General features: G+C 42.1%; 1 protein-coding gene across 1 annotated transcript in view; it reads right to left on the reverse strand.

Annotated features, from left to right (window-relative positions):
• The window catches only part of LOC147701551 (excitatory amino acid transporter 2-like), an 856834-nt gene that overhangs the window by 483972 nt on the left and 349759 nt on the right, over positions 1-23103 (reverse strand). Inside the window, exon 5 of the mRNA XM_086930218.1 lies at positions 1221-1404. Within this exon, the coding sequence (XP_086786344.1) occupies positions 1221-1404 (184 nt within the window). The remainder of the gene's footprint in view (positions 1-1220; positions 1405-23103) is intronic.

Here is a 23103-nt window from a genome sequence, read left to right on the forward strand (position 1 = left end):
ATAATACTATTCGTATTGTATGCATTGTACTTCTTAACTAGCATTTCAATTGTAGCAGTGCATTTCTTATGCTTAAGAAATAAGACTGTTAAATAAATATTTTTATTGAAAACGTCCGTCTTTCTATTTCTAAGCAACTCTGGTGAAACTAAACATGCACATCTGACTGAGTGAAATAGCCGTCTATTGTTTCCGCGACTCTGGAGATACGTTTCATTCTGGGGAAACAAAGTTGTCATGTTATATGGTTTTCAGAGACGAATCCCTTCTTGTTTATTCGAGAAAGTTTCTAGTGACCTCTGAGCTAGCTGGCACTCGCAATTAAGTCTAATATATTCGGCAGAAACCTAGTCGACATAAGTCCTACGTCTAAGCTGCAGGATATATTATTCCAATGCGCAGAGCCTATTGGGAATATAGGAATTACACTACACTAGCACTGATGTCAAGATAAATAATGTTAATGGAAGAGGTAATGTCAGGAGTCATGATGCATGCCGTTTTCCTCCTTTCTCCTCTTCTTTCCCTTGGATCTCCATGCACAAACGTCTTTTGGATATGAGAGCACAGTTGGAGTGGAAGCTCAATATGTTGGCTTCCTTCGATCTGATGGCTTAAAGTTTTTCCCTCTGAGGGACCCCTTCTTAAGGGCCCGACATGTGTAAGTTGGTCCTGTGCAAAGTGCGCAAGGTCACACTGCCTTAGATTATGAATTAGAAGATCAATTGATATGTAAGTACTTTTATTTTTGCTGGCAAACAAAATTCTCCATTAGAAATGACCAAAAGTGAAATAAGACTTGGCGACTACCATAATTAAGAGCACGATATTCCATTTATCAGGCTGACTTTCAAACCTATGAATAAAATTCAACCCAATTAATCCTTCTAGGTGTTATTAATATTTATCTCTGTGAAAGGTTATGCACGGACTTCTTTTTGAATTAGATGTATTAATATGCAAAGTGATTTCCAACACAATTACTTGCTAATAAAAGATAAAAATAAAAGGATTGGGGAATTAAAGAGGCAGGCACATAGACCCTAACTTTACGGGAGTACTGTACATGATGGAGGGTGTTATATCGATGAGGTAAATGGAGACTGAACACTGAAATTATGAATGGACGTAGTGTAGAAGATTATTTCTAAACCACATGTCAACTGAATAAATGACCACATTAAATGTATCAGCTCATGATAGTTAATCAGGTTCCTTACCAAGAACATTCATCCCTGCCTTAAACTCCAGTTTCTTCTGAGTTATCATAGCAGGTTCATCATTCACATCTGCTGTGGTACTATTGAGTAAGGAGGAGTTTGTCTGCTGTTCAGAAGTATTGACTTGGCTGAGTAGCTCATGGGGAGATGGAGTAACAGGAACTTTTTTGGACACTGTCTGGATCTAAATTTGAGGAAAGAGAAGGGATCTGTTAAAATCATATGCACAGACTAAGAAATATGTTTTTTTCTGATACCAAAATCCATAAAAACAAACCATAAATACCACATTTAATAAAAACACATGATAAAATTAAAACCTATAAATAACCAGTTAAAAGTTTCTCACTCTCCCATACTGCACATACAAATGACATTTGCAGTACACATCTGCACACTGTAGTAATATTTAATAATGTATAAAAGGAAAAAAATATTAATATGAGGCAATATAAAACAACCTCCCTTTTTAAGGTATTTTAAAAGAACAGACCTGAAATACAAACATGTGCATTATGTGGACTCCTTTCTATTCAAAAGATAATGCCGCGAATTTGATTAATTAAATTCTCTTGGTCCTTGCTGTTCCTAGGTATTTTGAAACCACAATGACTAGGTGCCCGATATAGGTAATCTCAGATTACCGATTCTTAAATACCGAACCATACCGATTCGGTATTTAAGAACAGGCAAATGGGATGTAGGTAATTTTACCGAAAAAATCACCGAATCGGTAAGTTTCGGTAATTACCGATTCGGTAATTGCCATTCATTCCTATGGGCCTGGATGCCCATAGGAATGAAGGCCAATTACCGAATCGGTATTTACCGATTCGGTAAAAGGGGGAAACATTGAAGGGTGGCCGGGTGTCACTTTGACACCCTGTTGCGCCCCTCAATTGTGTATGGGTGCACATGTTGCAGACATACATGCTAAGGGCATATATGTCTGCAACATGGCACTGTTGAAAAAGCAAAAAAAATGCTTTTTCCAAGGTTTTCATTATTTACCACCAACTTGTAGTTGGTGGTAAATAACGAATCCTAAAAGGGGAAAAGCACTCATTTGAGTGCTCCCTACATAGGAAAATCGGTAATTTACTGATTCGTTATTTTAAGGAATCGGTAATTTACCGATTCGATATTTTAAGGAATCAGTAATTTACCGATTCCTTAAAATACCGATTCGGTAAATTACCGAATCAGTCAAATGCCCACCTACATCTCATTTTCCAAATACCGGTCGGTAACGGCCGAAATGACCGAATTTCGGCCGTTACCAACTGGTATTTGCCTACCTACATCTGGCCCAAGTTACTAGTCAGTTTACAGAGACAGAGCACACTGTTACTATTCTTTATGTACCAAATATAAAACACACAACTTAACCCTGTACAATTCTAGGGAATTACTTAGGGGATACTATAGTGGTGTGCCCGAAGCTTACACGGCATGCAGTGATGGTGAACAGTCCATAGGGGGTAGGTACATCTGAATTAATTTCTTTATTGCAGACATAAGTAGATTCCTTTCTAGTTTGTGAATCGGAGAGTAAGTTAGACTCAACCATGAATCTCTACCACTGCCCAGCCTCTGAGTGAGGTTACCTTTTGCCCAGCCATGTTATGTCCTCACTTCTGTCAACGGTCCAAAAAAATCACATGGTCTTCAACCCCAAGGACAAGCCTGTCTCAATGTTTGTGTTACCAGTAGTGCTAGCAGACCCTGTTGCTACTGTACAAATGACACCGCTGACCAGTCTAGTCTCCACAATATAGATACCAAAGGTACCTGTGTGTGGGCAAGCCAGAGGGTGTAAGGGTGAGGTAGGGGTGGTTGGGGATGCGTTTCCATTCTTTCTGAGGATGCAAAGCACGGTTTACGTCTCATCTGGTGGGCGGTGGCTGCGAGCTGGCTCTGTTTCAATCCTATGTGGCCAAACTGATGACAAGTGTGGTGTTCTGCTCCTTGTTCATGCCAGTTCGCTGGTGCCCGTGACATAGTGTAAATCCATTTTATTTTGTTTTTGCAGTTTTTTTTATAGCATGAACCTGGCCCAAGGGCATTGCAGCACTTTACAATGCAACCAGACTATGCTGCAAAGCAACTTGCTCAGAATCACAGGGTGTTGAGCCGAAGCCAGGATTCAAACCTAGTTCCACAGCTGCAAAGTCGACAGCTGTGTTCACTAGACCAAATCGCCTCCATTCCTGTCTCTTTAACTGGCTCTTTTCTCTGCCCAGTTTTGGTAAGAAATTAGTGCCTTGCACATTTTTTCAACATCTTCAGTCAAAATCCAAAATTTGTCTGGGAAGCGCTTCAAACGTCAAGCTTGTCGAAGCGACTTTTTCTGCCTTTAGATTTCCTCCTTAGGATCAATTCTAGAGGGCACTGGTCACCTATATTATATTGGAACTGGGCAGTTTGTCACTGTGGCCACGCAAAGGGCCGCTGCCCCTTCAAGAACACCAGCAAGAAACAATTACTTTGTCCAACCCTTGACATGTTGTGCAGCCAAAATTTTCTGAGGCAGTGTACTACCATGGATACTACACAGGCTATGGCTCACCCTCTGCTGCAACAGGCAAAGAAGCAAAAACGCCTCTTGGTTCAACGATGATCTTAAGAAATCGAAGAAACTCTGTCGCTACCTTGAGAAGGCTTGGAAAAAAGACCCAAACACCAGCACCAGGGACGCCTTCAAAAACGCCACCCGCATACACCACCAACTAATCCGATCCGCCAAGAAAGACGCATTCAAAGACCGACTAGATAACAACGCCCACAACAGCAAGGAATTATTCAACATCGTCAAAGAGTTTACCAACCCCACTGCCAACTCCAACGACATCACTCCCTCTCAAACCCTTTGCGACTCCCTAGCTTCGTTCTTCCACAACAAAATCGCTGACATGCACAACAGCTTCGACAACCAACCCGGAGACCAACCCACCCAACTTTCTGCAGGACCTTCACCCCCCTTGAACATCCTTAACGACTGGAACCCAATCTCCACTGAGGACACCATCCGCCTGATGAACTCCATCCACTCAGGATCCCCAACTGACCCATGCCCTCACCACATCTTCAACAAAGCAGACTCCATCATAGCACCACACCTCAGAGATGTCATCAACTGCTCCCTCAACTCCGCCACCTTCCCGGAAAGCTGGAAACACGCAGAACTCAGCGCCCTCCTGAAAAAACCCACAGCTGACCCCACCGAACTCAAAAACTACCGCCCCATCTCGCTTCTTCCATTCCCGGCCAAAGTCATCGAGAAAGCTGTCAACAACCAGCTCGCCGCCTTCCTCGAAACCAACAAATCCCTCGAACCCTCACAGTCCGGCTTCCGAGCCAAACACAGCACTGAGACCGCACTTATCGCAGCAACAGACGACATTCGAACTCTACTGGACAATGGAGACACAGTCGCCCTCATCCTCCTCGACCTCTCCGCTGCCTTCGATACAGTCTGTCATAGCACCCTTCTACAGCGCCTCAGAAACGTCGGAATCCAAGGAAAAGCACTGGAATGGATCACCTCGTTCCTCACCGGAAGAACCCAGAGAGTCCGCCTCCCACCATTCAAGTCAGAGGCCTCTGAAGTCATCTGCGGCGTGCCACAAGGATCGTCACTCAGCCCCACCCTCTTCAACGTATACATGAGTCCCCTTGCGGCCATCGCTCGCCAACATAATCTCAACATCATCTCCTACGCTGACGACACTCAACTGATCCTCTCACTCACCAAAGACCCTAACACCGCCAAAACCAACTTACACGAAGGAATGAAAGAAGTAGCCGAGTGGATGAAATACAGCCGTCTGAAACTGAACTCAGACAAAACAGTAGTCCTCATCTTAGGCACCTCCCCCTCCGCCTGGGATGACTCTTGGTGGCCAGAGGCCCTTGGAAAGGCACCCATCCCGACGGACCACGCACGGAACCTGGGCGTCATCCTGGACTCCTCACTCTCGATGACCAAACAAGTCAACGACGTTTCATCATCTTGCTTCGACATTCTTCGCATGCTCAAAAAAACATTTCGCTGGATCCCCACCGAAACTAGAAAAACGGTCACCCACGCACTGGTCACGAGCCGCCTGGACTACGGAAACACCCTATACGCCGGTACCACCACAAAACTCCAGAAAAAACTCCAACGCATCCAGAACGCTTCAGCCAGGCACATACTAGACATCCCGCGTAAAGAACACATCTCTGGTCACCTGAAAAACCTCCACTGGCTCCCCGTAAATAAGAGAATTACTTTCCGCCTCCTAACCCATGCACACAAAGCACTTTACGAACTTGGACCCGAATGCCTCAACACACGACTGTCCTTCTACACCCCCTCCCGTCAGCTACGAACCTCCAACCAAGCCCTTGCCACTGTACCTCGCATCAACAAAACCACCATGGGAGGTAGATCCTTCTCCTACCTGGCAGCTAAAACCTGGAACTCACTTCCCACTCACCTTCGCCTTACTCAGAACCACCTAGCATTCAGAAAGCAACTTAAAACTTGGATATTCGACAAGTAATTCCCCACCCTTCCTCAAGCGCCTGAGACCCTACGGGTATGTAGCGCGCTATATAAATCTCTTGACTTGACTTGACTTGACTTGACTGTTCTTTTTTTTTTCAATGAAATATTTCAACAATAAGAAATTGGATACCTTTATGAAGCGGGCTTGGCTAGGCTTTAGCAATGGCCTTAGATGTATTTTAATAATTTAGGCCTCGGAACTCCACAGAGGAGAAATGTTCCTCTGTTCCCCCTATGCCACCTGTGCTTCTGGCACTTAAACAATTCATTCTTGATGCTGCTTTTCCGGGACCATGCCTAGTCTGGTTCAAGGTGCAGCAGATGCTGCGGCAGACTTAAGATCTGATCCAAAGCTGATGCACTAGTCAACTCAGTGATGGTCCTGTGAGCGCAAACCTCCTTCACATGAACTTCACCGATGCTTTGCATTGTTTATTGCACCAAAAAAACATTTTAGCTGCCTCTTTCGATCACCCTCAGATCTGGCCGTGTTTACAACTGTGTTAACTTACAATGATTCCAGTGGTGCCAAGATCTGAGCTGTAATATGATTTTCATCTTGATAAGCATAGCTCATCAAATGCCCAGGATGTCTCAGTCCCAATCATCTCGTCTTGCTTAATGGACCCTAGTTATGAGTGTGTTAGTGTTTGCCGATTGCTGCATGAATCCCTGTTTGTGCGGTGGTTGGAATTATGCAGTGCATAGGTTCAAAGGTTCAAAATAAGCTTTATTTCGATATACATTTTTCATATCATAAAAGCATACAATTATGAAAATACATACAGAACACAATACACATACAAATGTAAGTCACAGGAAGACAGTGCCATTTCGATTATGATAAAAATAGGGAGTTATTGATCACATTAATTGATACAAAATAAGATAGTATTAAGAATTTCATCCAGTTCTCAGAGCCCTATGCATTAAAAACAGTTTATAAAATATGTACAATCAAATTATTTATTACATCGAGTTTCTGAATTTCACCAATAATTTCAAAAATTTAATTAGAGTATGGATCACTTCCGGGGTATCCATCCTTTGTAGTCTATAAAATGCATCTCTACAAGAACGGAGACCCCACTTCTTAAGAATTGGTTTAAGCAAAAATTTTCTGGGAACTTGATAAAAGGTACAGAATAAAGTGCAGTGCAAATTTGATTGGAGAGCTACATCGTCACAGGGACAAGGCAACATTTGTCTCGACCAATCGTTACAAGATGGAAATGTGATTAATCGAAAAAAGGAACCCATTCTAAATCTAGTTAGGAGCATTCTAGCGTAGCAATTAATATCTCTAATAAGATATAATTGGGGGCCCCGTTCCAGAGTGATATGTTGGTAGGCCAGGACAGACTTTTTTATTTTCTCCATATTCCATCTTTAATTCTCTAGGTGATCCATGACCATTTTGCGTAACCCTTTCCCTGAGATTGATTCGATGCTAAGCGGGTTTTTAAAGAACTCTGGGTGACCAATGTCATTCATCATTTTTTCTACCACAGACAGCCATTTAATTCGCTTTACCTCATCTAATTGTAAGCAATCAGTTATCGTGTTGCGATTGAAGCTAGTCTCAGGGGTTAACCAGAGCTTGTGCCATAGCAGGATGGGTTCCGTCATTATAATGTCCGAGATATATGATAAGCCAAGTTCTATGTGTATGAAATAAGTAGGGGTGGATTTTGGAACCCCTAGGAGATATCGGAGGAAACGATTCTCAATTTTTTGTATGCAAACTGCAGAGTCGATCCCCCATACCCCTGAGCCATAAGTAGCCATGGTACACATTTAGCTTTATATATAACAATTAGCTCCTTAACAGGTCTGCCCCCAATTTTAATAGCAAAATTCTGCAATGCTCCAATTGCTTTGGAAAGAGCTAGTTTCCTAGCTATAATAGCATTTTTCCAAGTGGATTTCCTATAAAAACAAATCCCAAGGTAAGGGAATTGGTCTGTTATATCTATTTTTCTGTTTTGTATATGAATGGGGCAGGGTATTTTTTTCGTTCCCTGCCAGCAGGACATAGAAAAAGTTTTTGTGATATTGACCTTCAGTCCCTTATCCTTCATGAAAAGTGTGAACTTAGAGAAAGCCATTTGAAGGCCCAATCTGGTCCCAGATAAAATTGCTGCATCGTCTGCATATAAAAGGATGGGGACAGGGCGGCCCTGCACTGCGGGGTAGTCATAGGAAAAGCTATTCAAGTGGTCGCCAATTTCATTTATATAGAGTGAGAAGAGTAGGGGTGCCAAAATGCACCCCTGTCTTACTCCCCTCCTAATAGAAAATCTCGGTGAACACTCTCCCTTTTGTCCAAAGCGTACCCTTGCTCCGGCATCCTTATATAGTTCTCTAAGAAAATTGAGAATTTGGGGGTTCAGACCAAGACTATTTAAGGTAGTCCATAGTTGTTTGTGTTCAACACAATCAAATGCTGAACTTAAATCTATAAAAGTAATAAAAAAGTTCCCTTTTTTTGCTACAGTATATTTTGAAAGTAAAAGGTGTAGATTAAGACTCTGCTCAACCGTCCCCATGCCTTGTCGGAAACCGTACTGGAAAATCGAGAGGGTATTAGTTTCCTCGATCCAGTTTTGCACTCGTTTTAGGATAATACGTCCCGCTACCTTCATTAAGCCGTCTATAAGAGAAATAGGACGGTAGCAGGACGGATCGTGCCTGTCCCCTTTTTTAAAAATGGGGACCACTATTGCTTCTAACCATGTTTGTATTAAACCGTGGATGTTTGCACAGTTCATCACTAAGGTTAGCAGGGGAGCCCAGAAATCTAATTTGGCTTTAAAAACATCGATTGGAATTGAGTCTGGGCCTGGTGCCTTGCAGGACGGGCTTTCTCTGATGGCCAGACTCACCTCCTCACACGAGAAGTCAATACCCAGGGGGAAATTTTTCCTGGGAGATTCGGGATTAACAGATGGCAAAGAACTGCCCTCAGGAAAGATACATTCTGGCTCCGGGCAATCATACAGATTTTTAAAATTTGCAGCCCAAATGTCCCCATTTATAGCGATATCCAGCTATTCAGGCTGGTTACCTCGTACAAAGGGGGCATTTACTGCCTTCCAAAAGGCTGTAGCGTCTTTACTTTTTGAGGAGGAAATGAGTGCCTCCCAGGCCTTTTGTTTCAAAACTTTCTCTCTCTTCTTAATTGCCTCGCGATATAGGCGTCTAGCCTGTCTGATAGCCTCTAAGGATCGCGGGGTTGTGTGCAAAGCCTTTTTCAGGGTTTTTAAAGCAGAGGTACAGTGTTTATCAAACCAGCCTCTATTTTTATTAAGTCCAGTTTTGAATTGACGGAACAATAAAGATTTTTGTGAAAGAGGCTAGTATTTTTAATGGATCTTCTAAAGGGGAGAGACAGGTGATGATCTCCGATTTTCTGATAGATAATACATTTTTTTAAAATAGTTCAGGGACCACTTTATCCCATTTAATGGTATAACCATTTGTCCATCCCATAAAGATGTGTGGTTGATAACTCGTTGAATTTTCCCTAGTTTGTGACCTCTCTATAAGCTTGCTTATATGAAACGTTAAAGGATAATGGTCCCCATAAACTACATCCAAAGTTTTCCATGAGGAAAGCAAAGAGGCGTGTGATTTAGAAAATAAAGTATAGTCAATCACAGTGTTTGAGCCTCTTCCATGAAAGGTAGGGTAAAAAGGTACGAGCGGTGAGCATATATCATTAACAAAATCTAAATTAAAATAAAAAAGGAAGCTGTTTAAAATATCCCCTATTTTTGAGTGAATAAAGTGGTTCGAGGTATCGTCCATTAGGAAGTCTAAACCACATAATTCGTTTGGCCCATACTGGCAGATGTTACAATTAAAATCAACCAACCAAGCAAACATACACTCGCCAGGAGTGGATTCTTTTAATGTGACTACAGTATGACTTAAATCATTTAATGTTCGGTTCAACAGTTCTAGGGCAAGATTATTATAAAAGTTTACTATGATAAGATTAAGGGAATTTCCCCATCCGATCACAACTATCTGGTAAAAGTCCTTGGGTATATGTGTCAGTACAGTTAGTCCGCTAGAAATACTAATGTATATGGCTAAACCGCCCTTGTTTCTACCCTGATTGCTCACCAATCCCGGTGCGTGGAAGGTCTGGTACTCTAGCAAGTGTACTGGGTTTAATGCCCAGGTTTCTTGGAAACACAGGATTGAGTAAATATTCACCAAGTCTAGCCACGATAGTAATACAATTTTTGATGCGAGGCCGGCTACGTTCCAACTGAGTATGGGGAGTGGAATAAAAACGGGTGTGGATATAAGGATGTTAGATATAACCCCTGTATTTTCCTGACCCGTAAGGGCGTGATTAACAGGCACAGGTACAATATCAACACATTCAGCAGTCCTACCACTTCCCTCTGAATTAAATTCCAGATATTTTGTAGGGCGACTTAAAGGGTTTCCAATATCTGGGTTAATACGAGTAGGCAAGACAGATGTATCATCATGTAACAATCCCCCCCCCCCTCCTGACCACTCTTCTTTTGCTTCTGATGACAGTGGGAAAGTCTCTATATCATACAAATTCAGTGGACAGACAATGTCATTGTTAATAATACTCATATTATTTAAAACTGCACAACATTCCTCCCGCCTATCAACTTCTGTCTTAAGAGAACAACTCGTTAATGCAGGGTTTACAAAAGAGAAAACATTTTCATTTTCATTTAATTCATCTAATATATTAAAGACATTCATGCAATCTCGAGTAAGCCCTGTATAAGGATATGGCAGATCGAGTCATTCATTTGAGTCTAGCCCCAAAAGGGGTTCAAATAGGTTGTATAGCGGGATGTTCCAATACTCATTGGGATTTATCGGGTGATAAATATTGGTAGTTGGAGGAACACATCTGGTAGGACGTTGACATGGAAAAAAGGGGCGAGAATTATTGATGTGTTTAACAGAGAGCAAAGAGTGAGAGGGACGGTGGTGAAGGTTTAAGGGGTTGACATGGCGAGAAGTTGGTAGATGGTTTGGGGGCATTAATAAGGCTTCCGGATAAAAGTAACTCAGGTTACGAGTTGAAACACCCCCCTCGCTTCTGCCTAGGAACCAATCGCTAATATACGTAACCACTCTATGGTCCCTGAAGTTCACTATCACAACGTCCCCGTCGATATCCTTGGGTCTAGGGCCCACCCATTTGCAACGTCTAACGGAGATTATATCTCCATTTAGATGTGGAGGAAGGGGTCTGTTATTTCGCAACCAAAAAATGACTTTATTTTTAAGATTAGCATTATATTCAATATTTCCAGTAGGCACAATTGGAACTCCAGTTAAGATGATCACAAAGTTGGCTGACTCTGGGGGTAGATCCACTATGTTCCTAAGATTTGAATTTACACTCTTAGTTTTTATTGTCGTCTGCTTTATTGCTGAGGGATTAGTAGAAAGGGAAGGTTTTTGGGAAGTCGATGTAGCCTTCTCTGTGTGTGTATCATGGGCAACCGTCGTTTTGATTGAATTTGGGGGAGCGGGTTTATTTTTGGGTACCGGGTTTTCTTTCTGTGGTCTCAGTGTTTTCGATATATTAGTTGTTGGCTGTTTATTTACTAGAGAGGAATCCTTAGGTTTAACAGGATTAGGATTTTCACTGAGGTTGGAGGCTGCCAGTATACAGTCCATTTTTCCCCCAGCCTTTTGACTCTCTCTATGAGTGGAAGCAAGAGAGATTTTAGAAGGCGTTCAAATATCTCCATTGTCTCAATGTTCGACAATGCTTCTCCCCCTAAAGTTGGTGTTATTGGGGGCCCTGTTGATACATCCTTCTCTAGTTGACCAGATGGCTTAACAGTTGGGTCAACTAGGGGAGGGGGGATACGTGGGGCAATTTCGCCTTTTGTAACCCCACCCTTTCTCCTTCTTTTCTTTGGTGGAGAGCGATGTATTTTCGGAGGCTTCTTAGATTTGTCTTTACTCACACTCGCTGTGGTTATCGGAAGTGTCTCTATAGAAGCAACAGATTCAGTTGATTGATTTAGAGTACTTATGTGTTGTTGGGAGACAGAATCCAAAACAATGGGGGAGTTTAGATCTTTAAGACAGGTGGAAGCAACCGGTGGCCCGGTTTGCGGCACCATTAGTGATATCTATGGAAGTAGGAGATGTGATGTGATCTTCAAAGATAAGTGGAATGTTATCAGTGCTGAATAACTCAGCATCAGCTTCCGACACACTGATATTATGATGTTGAGAGGGTAGAGGTACCTTCTGACGCGGGGTTAGTGGTTTCTTTTTTTAAAAGATCGATAGAAACACAGCGCTCCGCACGTTTCTCCGCTAGCATAAGTTCTTTATCAATTTCTTTGGTTGGTCCCGCAAAGTATTTATCTAGGGGGCCGAGTATAGAGACCCCCACAGTGGAGGGCAGTGCATAATATTTACGGCATCTGGTAATTACTGGGTGTTAAATACATCGCCCTACGTTACATTAATCAGCAGGTAAAACCTGCAGGAATTTAACATGGGAAAAGTGTATGGTATTTCCCATACCATGCGGTTTTGGCGTAATAAGCACCAAAATATGCACGTTATTCCCCAGAAATTTGTAATAGTGAATATTTGTCAGACCTGATACATAACATACCCCAGGGAATTGTTGTTTATCATGTGCAATAAAAAGTACACGAATTATGATAGAGTCTGGGTCATGGTCTCAAACAGCAAACAGACAACCCACCTCTCCACACCCATGTTTCATATTGTGGTTGCTGCTGTTGGCCACTGCTGAATAATCGGTGACATTGTTGACTCATTTCCTTAAAGCCTCTGACTGCAGTTTCCATCACTTTCTATGTTGTCTTGTACATTATCTGTTGTCACAAAAAGGAAGCTTTCAATCTCAAGGTTCACAAAGGACACTTCCTTCAAAAAGTGGATGAGCCTGCCTCCTGAGGATAGCCACTCGATGGCATGCATTTCTTGTGTTGTGCTTTTGAAATTGCTTGTTTTCAATATATCTTAAAAGGGGCTCTTAGCAGTTCTCATAGACGAAATACTGTGTTCATTCGCTTTTGTGTGGAGCTTTTTTTTTGTCAACTTCTCCTGGCTGCATACAATAATGATACTTCCACTAAAGCTGTTCCCATTGTTTAAGCACCATCCACTGTCAAGATAAGATATTCCTCTCATGGAAAAGGCAGACAGCTTCGAACAGTATGTTGGAATGCTTGCTTTTATTTACTTAGTTGTGTAAAGCAGAAGATTTAGCCTCAGAAAGTTTCTGGCATTTCCTATTCATGCCTCAGTACCTTTCTTTGCACCTTGTAGGCATTATCGGATACATTTTTTCAATGTAATCTATTTGGTCATTATGATCAAATTCAAAATGTTGTAATAAACATTGCACATTACAAATAAAGATAATATACAAGAGCAATGCTATATTTGACTACTAAATTGGTAGCCACAAGTGCAGTTACCTAGCAGACAACTGAGGCATCATTTGAATGGCACTGCAGGTGCAGCAGCACTGGGCCCAATAGTTGCGAGAACTCTTCTAAACAGAAAATATTGCTATATGTGACTACTAAACAGGCAGTCACACTCGCAGTTATCTTGCAGTTATAAGAGCACTTTATTTAAATGGGGCTGCAGGTGCATTGGTACTGAGGTAAAAAGCTCTAGGGACCCACTAACCCCAGATTAATGCTAACATTTAAAACTAAACAGGCAGTCATAAGTGCAGATACCTTGCAGACAGCAGGGTCACGCTTACAATGGTGCATCAGATGCAGTGACGCCAGGACCAAAAGCTCTAGGCACCCCGCTAACCCCCTAAAATTGCTATATTGTACTACTAAACAGGCAGTCACAAGTGCACTTAACTGGCAGACAATAGGGTTATGATTTGAATGGTGCAGCAAGTGCAGTGGCACTGGGCCCAAATGCTGTCAGAACTCCTCTAAATACCTAATATTGCTATATTTTACTACTATACAGGCAGTCACAATTGCAGTTACCTTGTAGGCAACATGGTCATTATTTGAATGGTGCAGCAGGTGCAGTGGCACCAGGCACAAGAGTTCTCAGAACTCCTCTAACACTACCTAATATTGGTATATTTTACAACTAAACAGGCAGTCACAAGTGCAGTTATCTAGCAAGCGCTTGGGCCATGATTTTAACAGTGCAGCAAGTGCAGTGGCACCGGGACCAGAAGCTTCAGGTGCCGCACTAAACATCGATTATCACTTTATTTTACAACTAAACAGGCTGTCATAAGTGTAGTGGCACCTGGACAAAAAGATGTGAGAACTCCTCTAAACACATAATTTTGCTATATGAACTACTAAGCAGGCAGTCACTATTGTTACCTTGCAGTTAAAATGAGCTTGATTTAATGGCGCAGCAGGTGCAGTGGCACCAGGGCCAAAAGTTGTCACAACTCCTCTAAACACCTGATATTGCTATATTTTATTACCAAACAGGCAGTCACGAGTGCTGTTATCTTGCAGGTAACAGGGTCTTTATTTGAATGGTGTAGCAGGTGCAGCGGCACTGGGACAAAAAGTTCCAGGCACACCACTAAACACCTAAAACTGTAACATGTTATTCCTAAACAGGCAACCACAGAGTCATGATTTAAATGGTGCAGCAGGTGCAGTAGCACTGTGCCCAAAAGTTGTTCGAACTCTTTTCAAGTTGTAATATTGATATATTTGACTACTAAACAGGCAGTCACAATTACAGTTACCTTGCACTTAAAAGGCTCTTGATCTAAAATCCAACAATATCATGCCAAACCATGAGGTTCCCTGGCGCTATATCAGGGTTGCAATGTATGTTGTTGCCACAGTTGCTGTGTGGATAATGGGAGGGTTGAAAAGATTGAGTGATTTTTCCTATAACTGTATCAATGAGTATGATCAATGGGTTCATGATGCTTTCGTTGTCATGTTGGTCAGAATATTGGATCACTGACATAATATCGACAGTCAAAATATCGACTTGCAAAAATATCGAGGTAAAAATATAGAATGCCAGAATATTGACTTCCTAACTACAAACAGGTAAGTAAAAAAATATCGACTCCAAAATATGGATAGGAAAAAATATAGACAGTCAAAATATCGAATTTTTTAAATATCTTAAAATTAATTTAAAAGTAATATAATAATAAATATAATTAATTTAAACATACTTAACATACTTAAATAAACTTAAAATTAATAAATAATTATTGTAACTTAAAGAATTATAATAATTAATTTTAAAACACATATATATATATAAATATATAAGCTCCAAGTTACCCACAGGTAAGGAACGCACTCATCCAGCAGCCCTTATTTCAGCGGGTAAAGGACATCACTGCATCCCAGTCTGCAGCTTCTCATGTCTCGATTGAAAGCCTGACGCGTTTCTGAGCCTACGCTCGTCTTCAGAGGCTCGACTTGAGTTGACGCTTTGACACTCCCACTCGCACTGCTTTGTGGGACTTATAGTCCGTGTCTCTTCCTTGTATGTGTGCGTGTTCTGCCATTTCACAGCCCTGGATGGGCCCCGGGATGCAGATGTCCATTGATCCCTCGGCTGCTGCTTCACAGTAGGCTCGGCGACTTCCAGCCCCAGGGCTGTGAAATGGCAGAACACGCACCCATACAAGTAAGAGAGTAACCAATGCTTATTTATGAAGCCGGTCCTTCATGCTCTGCCTTTGTTAGAATAGAAATTGTTTATGCTTACGCATTTCTCCATGTAAGATGGCATTCGCTGAGCCATTTTCTACTTGGGTGCCATTTAAGCTGTTTGAAACGGATCTAGTTCAATTCCGAGAAATGCTCCTCTCTGACTTTCATGTACTCACATGGGTTTTGTTTCAGTAATGAACACTCTGTTCATGTTAGCACATAGCTTTCTCATTACATAGAGGCCCTCTCCACCTTGTCTGGTGGCGGGCTCCAGATGGAGCGACCTTGGACTATGTTACTTTGTGAAAGATATGAGCGCTGAATCCGTTTTTCTGTATTCTGCTGTTTAACTGCACCTGCTTGAAAAATTCCACGGTAGGCGTGTTTTCACTGGGTTACGAAACATACATGATGTATCTTTATGCTTGTCGATTTCAGTTCCCTCTGTAGCATTCCTAGTGATTGGCAAGATCGGGCTCCACTCTGTGTGTATATGAATAAACACATTTTGGGTTGTATTCTCTAATGTCTGACCAACTCTTCATTTGGTACTGAAGGCCGAAGGGTGGTCTTTAGTAACCCGGGTGATCCCAAGCAGGTCACTTCCTTCAGTTGGTGCCCGAACAGGAACTCCTTTGTGTGATTAATCTATCCCCTTTCCTCAGACAGGGGAGAATAGAGGGGAGGCCGAGGACATCGTTGGGTCGGACTGACGGTCCAGGGATCCCTGCAAGAAGAGTGTCTGTTACTCACAGCTGCTCCTTCTGTCTTGCTGGATGGTGCCTCGCCCAGTGGTCATCCTCACTGGAGTCCTGAACGGCGAAACCCTTGGATCTGATCGTTTGGTCTGAAGAGTCGGCAGTGGAAAACCGGTTTGTTGGTACCACTGGTATCAGGTGAGTTTGTTTTGGTTCTTTGTGGATGTGGTACAGTTTGGGTATGAGTTTGGTATGGTCTAAGGACTCTCTCGATAAAAACTAGTTGATAACACTTTGCCAGGTAAAACTAACAAATTAGTTTTTCTTTCAAAATGCCTGGCCTAAGTAGACTTTGAAATTTGTGTTGTCGTTGTTGTTCAGCAGATGCTCGATTGGAAGAAGCTCAACCTGCGTCTCCTGAGGGCAGCCCTAATTTTGATATGCATGTGAAACATGGCCTTGGCCTTATCATGTTTAGTACATTCTGGCACAAATATATGTGGGACAACGTGGAGTTGCAGTGGCCTTTGACAGGTTCTTTTGATGAGCAAAAGTTTGGATTTTTACAAGAACAGTTGTTTAACCCCTTCGCTGCGGCGGCTATTCTGCCGCAGCGCTAAGGGGGTGGGGCGGGCGCGCGGCGGTTCTGTGCTTGTGACGGAACCGCTCCGTCACGGCTCGCGGGTGAGCTGTGCTTGTGACGGAACGGTTCCGTCACGACCCCGCCCATTCTTTAGAACGTCAGCGCAGGTGCGGAATCCGCACCGCGCAGGCGCGGCGGCAGGGCCGTGACTGAAGCGTTCCGTCACCAGCACAGCCCACCTGTGGCTCGTGACGGAACGGTTCCGTCACGAGCATGTAAGAGGTTAAGAGACGAAGTAAAAAGTCAATATTTGATACTCTTCGAACTGGGCAGAAGGAGGTGAAACAAAGGTGATTAATAATGGAGAAAGACGCATGGAAAGGCAGGATGTAGACTCTTACACAGAAAGCTGTAGCATATGATAGAAAAAAGCAGGAGACAGGAATAGAATGTGAGGGTGGGAGATTCCGGTCCTATTTGGCTAAAAAGGAAAGTGATACTTTTGAAGAGTTGTTAGATACTCGACCTGAGCCTTATTATGCTCCACGGGTGCGTCCATTGGTGCTCTCTGGAGTAGATGAGGATGAAAAGGATGTGTTATCATGACAGGCTATGAAGTGGGCTAGTAATCCGGTTTATGGTACTGAGGACATTTGGCAAGCTAGTGTGACCTTGAGCCTTTTCTACAGCAGCACGTTCTCCAACATATGTCCGCTACATAGATTAACCTTTGGCGCACACACATTGAGAAGGAGGCCCCACAAGTGTTTTTTGATATTAAGGACCCTGTCTATGTAGCTTATTTAGCCCCAGGTCAGGTGCCGGCAAATATTGCTACTATAGTTTCTTTTAGAGTTCTATTGTATGATAATAGTCCTATTAAAATTACTCAGTTCTCCTTGCATGAAGTTCATCCAATATATCATCCAGAAATACCTTAGTTAACGGACCAGCGCGGTAATGCCACTAGACCGGCTGTAGCGGCCTGTTTTCAAGAGCAATGGGTTTATACTCTGTGGAAAAGAAGTGAGGTTTTATCCCTTGAGGCTACTTTGCTAAACCCTAGAAAAAATCCTAAAGCATATTAACAGGATTTAACAGAGGCTGCCTCTTCTATTGTGATGATTATTGCCGATATTGAAATATTTTTTGGTCTTCTTGTTCCATTTGATATCTGGAGACAGGCCCATACTCAAGATCATGTTGCTGAATTGGACGGTACATGGGATGTAATTAAAGGATGGGATCAGGAAAGAAAGCCAGCAGAAAACCCTGTGCTAAGATACTTGCTTGCCTGGTTGTATTATTACATATATGCATACACGTATTCCACCTAAGAAGGTAAGTTATTATAGCTTGTCGACAGAAGAAGGATGAGAGTGTATCTGATTTCTTCACTAGGTTTGAAGACACGCTTTTGGATTATAGTGGGCAGGATATGTCCACTGAGGGAGGAGTTTGTTTGTTTGTTGATAGGTTTGTTACTAATCTTTTTCCTGAAATAATGTACTTGGTCTACATATTCCCCCTCTGTTATTCTGAATATGAACATCGAGATCAGGAGGAAAAGGATAAAACTGATAAGAAACAGAAGGATTTAAAGACAATGGTGTTGTTGTAGCAGGCATTTAGAGGAAATAATAGGGAATGAGGAAGTCCTTCTCGACAACTACCATGTATTAGGCAGCCGTCAAAGACACCTTTGGGGCAGGATAAGTATGCATATTGTAAGAAGGAAGGACATTGGCGTAGCCAGTGCCCTGTACTTTTACAGCAGGTCATGTCCCCTGTGGTGAAAATGTGATGGGTCTGATCTGTTGAAGAAATTGCATGCTACTATTTATTGCTCCCCTGCAGGGGTGTATATTACTATGGGTCCGGATGTGAGTACTAGGCAGTGTTTGTCTCAGGGTGCACCCGGTTACGCTGAATTTACTCAGGTACCACCCACACTGTGTGTCACAGGTGATACAGATGTGGGTCTGTTGCATATACCGCCAGTTTCTATTCAAGTTAAAGATCATTCTATTCTACCCCGCATTCCTCAGTATAAAATACCATAGGCTGGTGAATGGGCTCTTCTTCAGATCGCTCAAGATTTGATACAAAAGGGAGTAGTTGAGGAAACACCTGCTAACATTTGTAATAGGCCTATTCTTCCAGTCCTTAAAAGGACACCGTCAGGTTCCTCTGAAACCATTGATGTTGTTTACCACTTTGTGATTGATTTGCGTGAGGTTAATAAAAAAAACAGTGGTTCCGCAATTTCCGGTGGTTCCTGATATTACTACACTTTTAACAATGATTCCATCTACTGCTACGTGTTTTCTGTTATTGATTTGGAAAATGCATTCTTCAGTATCCCTATACACCCGGACTGTAGGTATTTATTTAGATTTATACTAGCCGGTAAGAGCTTTAGATTCTGTTGCGCGTTCCTCAGGGCTGTACAGAGAGTCCTAGTATCTATAGGCAGGTGTTAAAAAGTCAGTTGGAGTCCCTCTCACACTTCTCCAGGTAATGTATTGGTCCAGTATTTTGACAATTTGTTAATTGCTTCTGATATAGAACAAGGTTGCAAGTACAGTACAGCCAAATTGTAGTTGCATTTGGCACATCATGGAAATAAGGTTTCTCTTTCAAAATGTCAGTATTGTCGACAGAAGGTTACCTATTTAGGTCACCTACTGTCGAAGGAGGGTAGTAGTAAGTTGACCACTGAGCGTACCAGTACTATTGTTAAAATGCCCATTCCATAAACTCAGAAAGACCTACGTGCTTTTATAGGTATTACTTCTTACTGTAACCAGTGGATCCCAAATTACTTGCTACTAATCAAAACTTTGCTTGCATTAACAACGAAAGCAGTGCATGAGCCTTTGCCTTGGACGACCAAATGTCAGTAGTCTTTTAAGCAACTGAAAACTGTGCTTTGTTCGGCTCCGGTACTTGGCACACCGTATTATAACAAACCGCTTGTGCTCTATGTCCATGAGATGTCTGGCACCGCACTTCCTGTCCTAACACAGATGTTTGGGGATAAGCAGAGGCCTTGCACTTATTTTTCTGCTGTCCTTGACCCTGTTGCTAGGGCCCTTCCGAGATGTCTGAGAGCGATCACGGCTGTGGTCCCTTCGATGAGGCAATCGGCTGGACTCGTACTTGATACTGACCTTACAGTTATGGTACCCCATGCTGTGGATTCAACTTTTGAATAAGATAAAGACACAGCACCTCACCAGTGCACGTCTTACTGGCTATGAATTGACATTGTTTGCTAAACATATTACAATCAAGAGATTCCAGCCACTTTACTACCTCTCCCTTCTGAGAATGATGCAGTAGACAAACATGACTGTATTTTCCGGACGGAAGAAGAGACGAAAGGAGGGGTAGACCTGACTGATGTTCCCTTATCTGATCCTCAAGGGAAACTATATGTCGATAGATCTTGTTTTAAATTACCAGATGGTATCACCAGAGCAGCTTATGCTATCACTAAATTGCAGACGGTGGTAGAGACATCACAAGTCCCATATCAGTCAGCTCAATCTGCTGAGCTTGCTGCCCTTATTTGAGCTTGCGAGTTGATTGAAGGGTTGGTTGTCAATATTTATAATGACAGCCAGAACACATTCGAGGTCACACATAATTTTGGGCGGCTTTGGGCAGAGAGAGGGTTCCTTAGCTCCCACGGTACCAAGATTCAGCATGGGCACCTTATATTGCGGCTTTTGTGTGCTTTAACTCTCCTTAAGAAATTGGTAATAATCAAGTGCAGCGCCCATAGAAAGGTTATTATTGATGTGGGTAGAGGAAATGCTTTTGCAGATCAGGTAGCTAAAGAAACGTCCCAAAGTAAAATGAAACGTAGGTTTGTCGCCGGTCCAGGTAGATGGGTTACCGGGGTTGTTATGTTTGAAAATACCCTTGAGAGTCTTGGAAATGTTACCATTATGCCATACAGGGACTAACAATTTACAAATGCCTTTTGCACTAATATGACAATTATGCACCAAACTTTAAATCCACTGAAGGGTCTTGCTAGGCCCCTCAGCTTACAAGTATAACGAAAAAAACGCATTTGCTACAGTAAAGCAATTGCCATGATTAGTGGTAGGACAGATTGTAGACAGATAGTAGAATTACTGATGGTAATGACAGCTTAGACAAGCATTGGCAAAGCCAATAGATCTACCCTACTTTAGGTGACTTCGCTTTTGGGAGGACTGCACATTGGATGGATGAAAGATTGCTATATAATGCAATGCAGATTACAGGAGCCACCAAACTTTTGGTGCTGAATGACTGAAAAACAAACAAACAGAGTTACCACAAGCCTTGTTAATTATAATGAGCAGTATGAGAATGAAGAAAGTTGAAACTCTGGCTGCTGAAACGCGTGGTAGGCAAAATAGCAAGGCCACCAGTGCTATATCTGATGAGAGCTGGATTCTCATATATCAAGAACATTTTGCCATGCTTTTGAGACTACGCAATTCAGATTATTTGAGAACAACAAGGATATAATGGATGACAGAGTACGCCACTACATAAACATCTAATAAGCTAAGCTTCATATAAGTAACACAGGAATAATGAGTATCTGAATGTGGATCTTCTAACCACAGGCAAGAAAAGTGCATATGGTACAGGTGCTATTTATTATTTCAGTTGTAATGGTGTGCTTATGTTAACAATCACTTTATTTTAATATTCACTATGTGGAAGTCTGCAAATAATTTCCACTGTGTGTCTGGGTCTGTTTCTTGTTGGTCACATATCCATTTTAAGAGACAGACCCACTCCCTTTTGCTATGTTAATCATGAAATGCTGTCTCTAGACACTGAACCATGACAGTAAGTACAGCGGTGCCCGGAAGGAAGACGAGAGTTTGCAGTTCCAAAAAAGCCCCCTCAAGTTTCAACTGAAACTACGTGCAAGGGGATGCTACAGTGTCATGTGGCCTAGATGGGCATTGTAGTCTTCCCTATGTTAGCATGAGCATGTTACAGTCTGTCCGCTACTTTGCACACATTACTACACAAGTTTCTTTTGCTTGTGCCACATTGCAACTTTCACATAAGAACCTGAACATTGTGAAGAAGGTTGAACAACATGGCCCCTTGTTATTCTGTTCTGGTCAGGCTTTAGCACCTAGACAAAATATGCAGATGCAGCTGTTGTTTGGGAACACGTACTTTGTTCATATGAGGGTACACGGATAGATGGCACATATATATACATCCTGCTTCTATACAAGGGGACGGAGGTTAGGCTACTTTGTCATTCATTATGACAATTTTTTATGATTGCCGGACTATTCCTATGATGACTGTATTGTGATTGCCATTTTTCTGCTGATTGAGGAACGTATTCTGCATACTAGAGCACGTTAGTTAAAATTAATATTTTAAATTTGTTTAGGGTATTAGAGCGCTTTACATTTATATATCTTTCAACTTAGGACAACACCATCTACGTGGACATTTAGTAAACATAATCGGCGTACAGCAAATCGCTTGAAACAGTTATGCTACAAGGTTCTAAATAATTATAAATTGATTTCTGAGAGAAACATATAAGCTTTAACACTCATATATACAAGTTCAACATGAAGGTTAGGGGTCGAAGTCTGGTAGCTTGTATGTGAACTCGGAGGTTGTCTGATAATGTCTAGTGTGCTGAAATTATGGAAGGAATTTGATCATAAAAAAAGTTTTGGTTTCATTTTTGAAAGCAGCGATGGACGATATCTTCTAATATTTGGGGGGAGAGTGTTCTAAATTCTTGGTGCTGCACCAGAGAAAGCTCGGTCATAAGTTTTTTTCTTCCGGAACAGGGCCGGTTTCAGTAATAGTTCTCCATGACCACAGGAAACTCTGCATCCTACCGAGAGTGTGATTTTCTTTGCTAAGTACATAGGTGTTTTGTAGTGTATCACTTTGTACGTGATACAAGCCATTTTTAGTTGTATTCTTGCTTCGTAAGGCAGCAAGTTGAGCGCTTTCAGGTGAGGGGTGATGTGGTCGAATTTTCTGGAGCAAGTGATAAGTCTTGTGGCTGCGTTGTGACAAGCTTTTAGTGGTGCTATTGAAATCTTCGGTAGACTAGCTAGCGTAATGCAGCCGTACTCAAGCCTCGATATGACTAATGCCCGAACTGCTGTTTTCAGGTCTGAGTTATTCATGAAGGGTTTCAGTTTTCTGAGGTAGCTTAAGTGAAAGCGGGCGCTTTTTGCCATTGTGTTTATGTGTGTTAGCATGTTCAGGTTTGTGTCTAACATAATTCCATAGGGATGGTCTACAACCCTTTGGGTACAGTTTAGCGCCATGATCTATTTGGTCTACT

This window comes from Lissotriton vulgaris, chromosome 7 (genome assembly GCF_964263255.1).
Source record: "Lissotriton vulgaris chromosome 7, aLisVul1.2, whole genome shotgun sequence".
Classification (NCBI taxonomy): Eukaryota; Metazoa; Chordata; class Amphibia; order Caudata; family Salamandridae; genus Lissotriton; species Lissotriton vulgaris.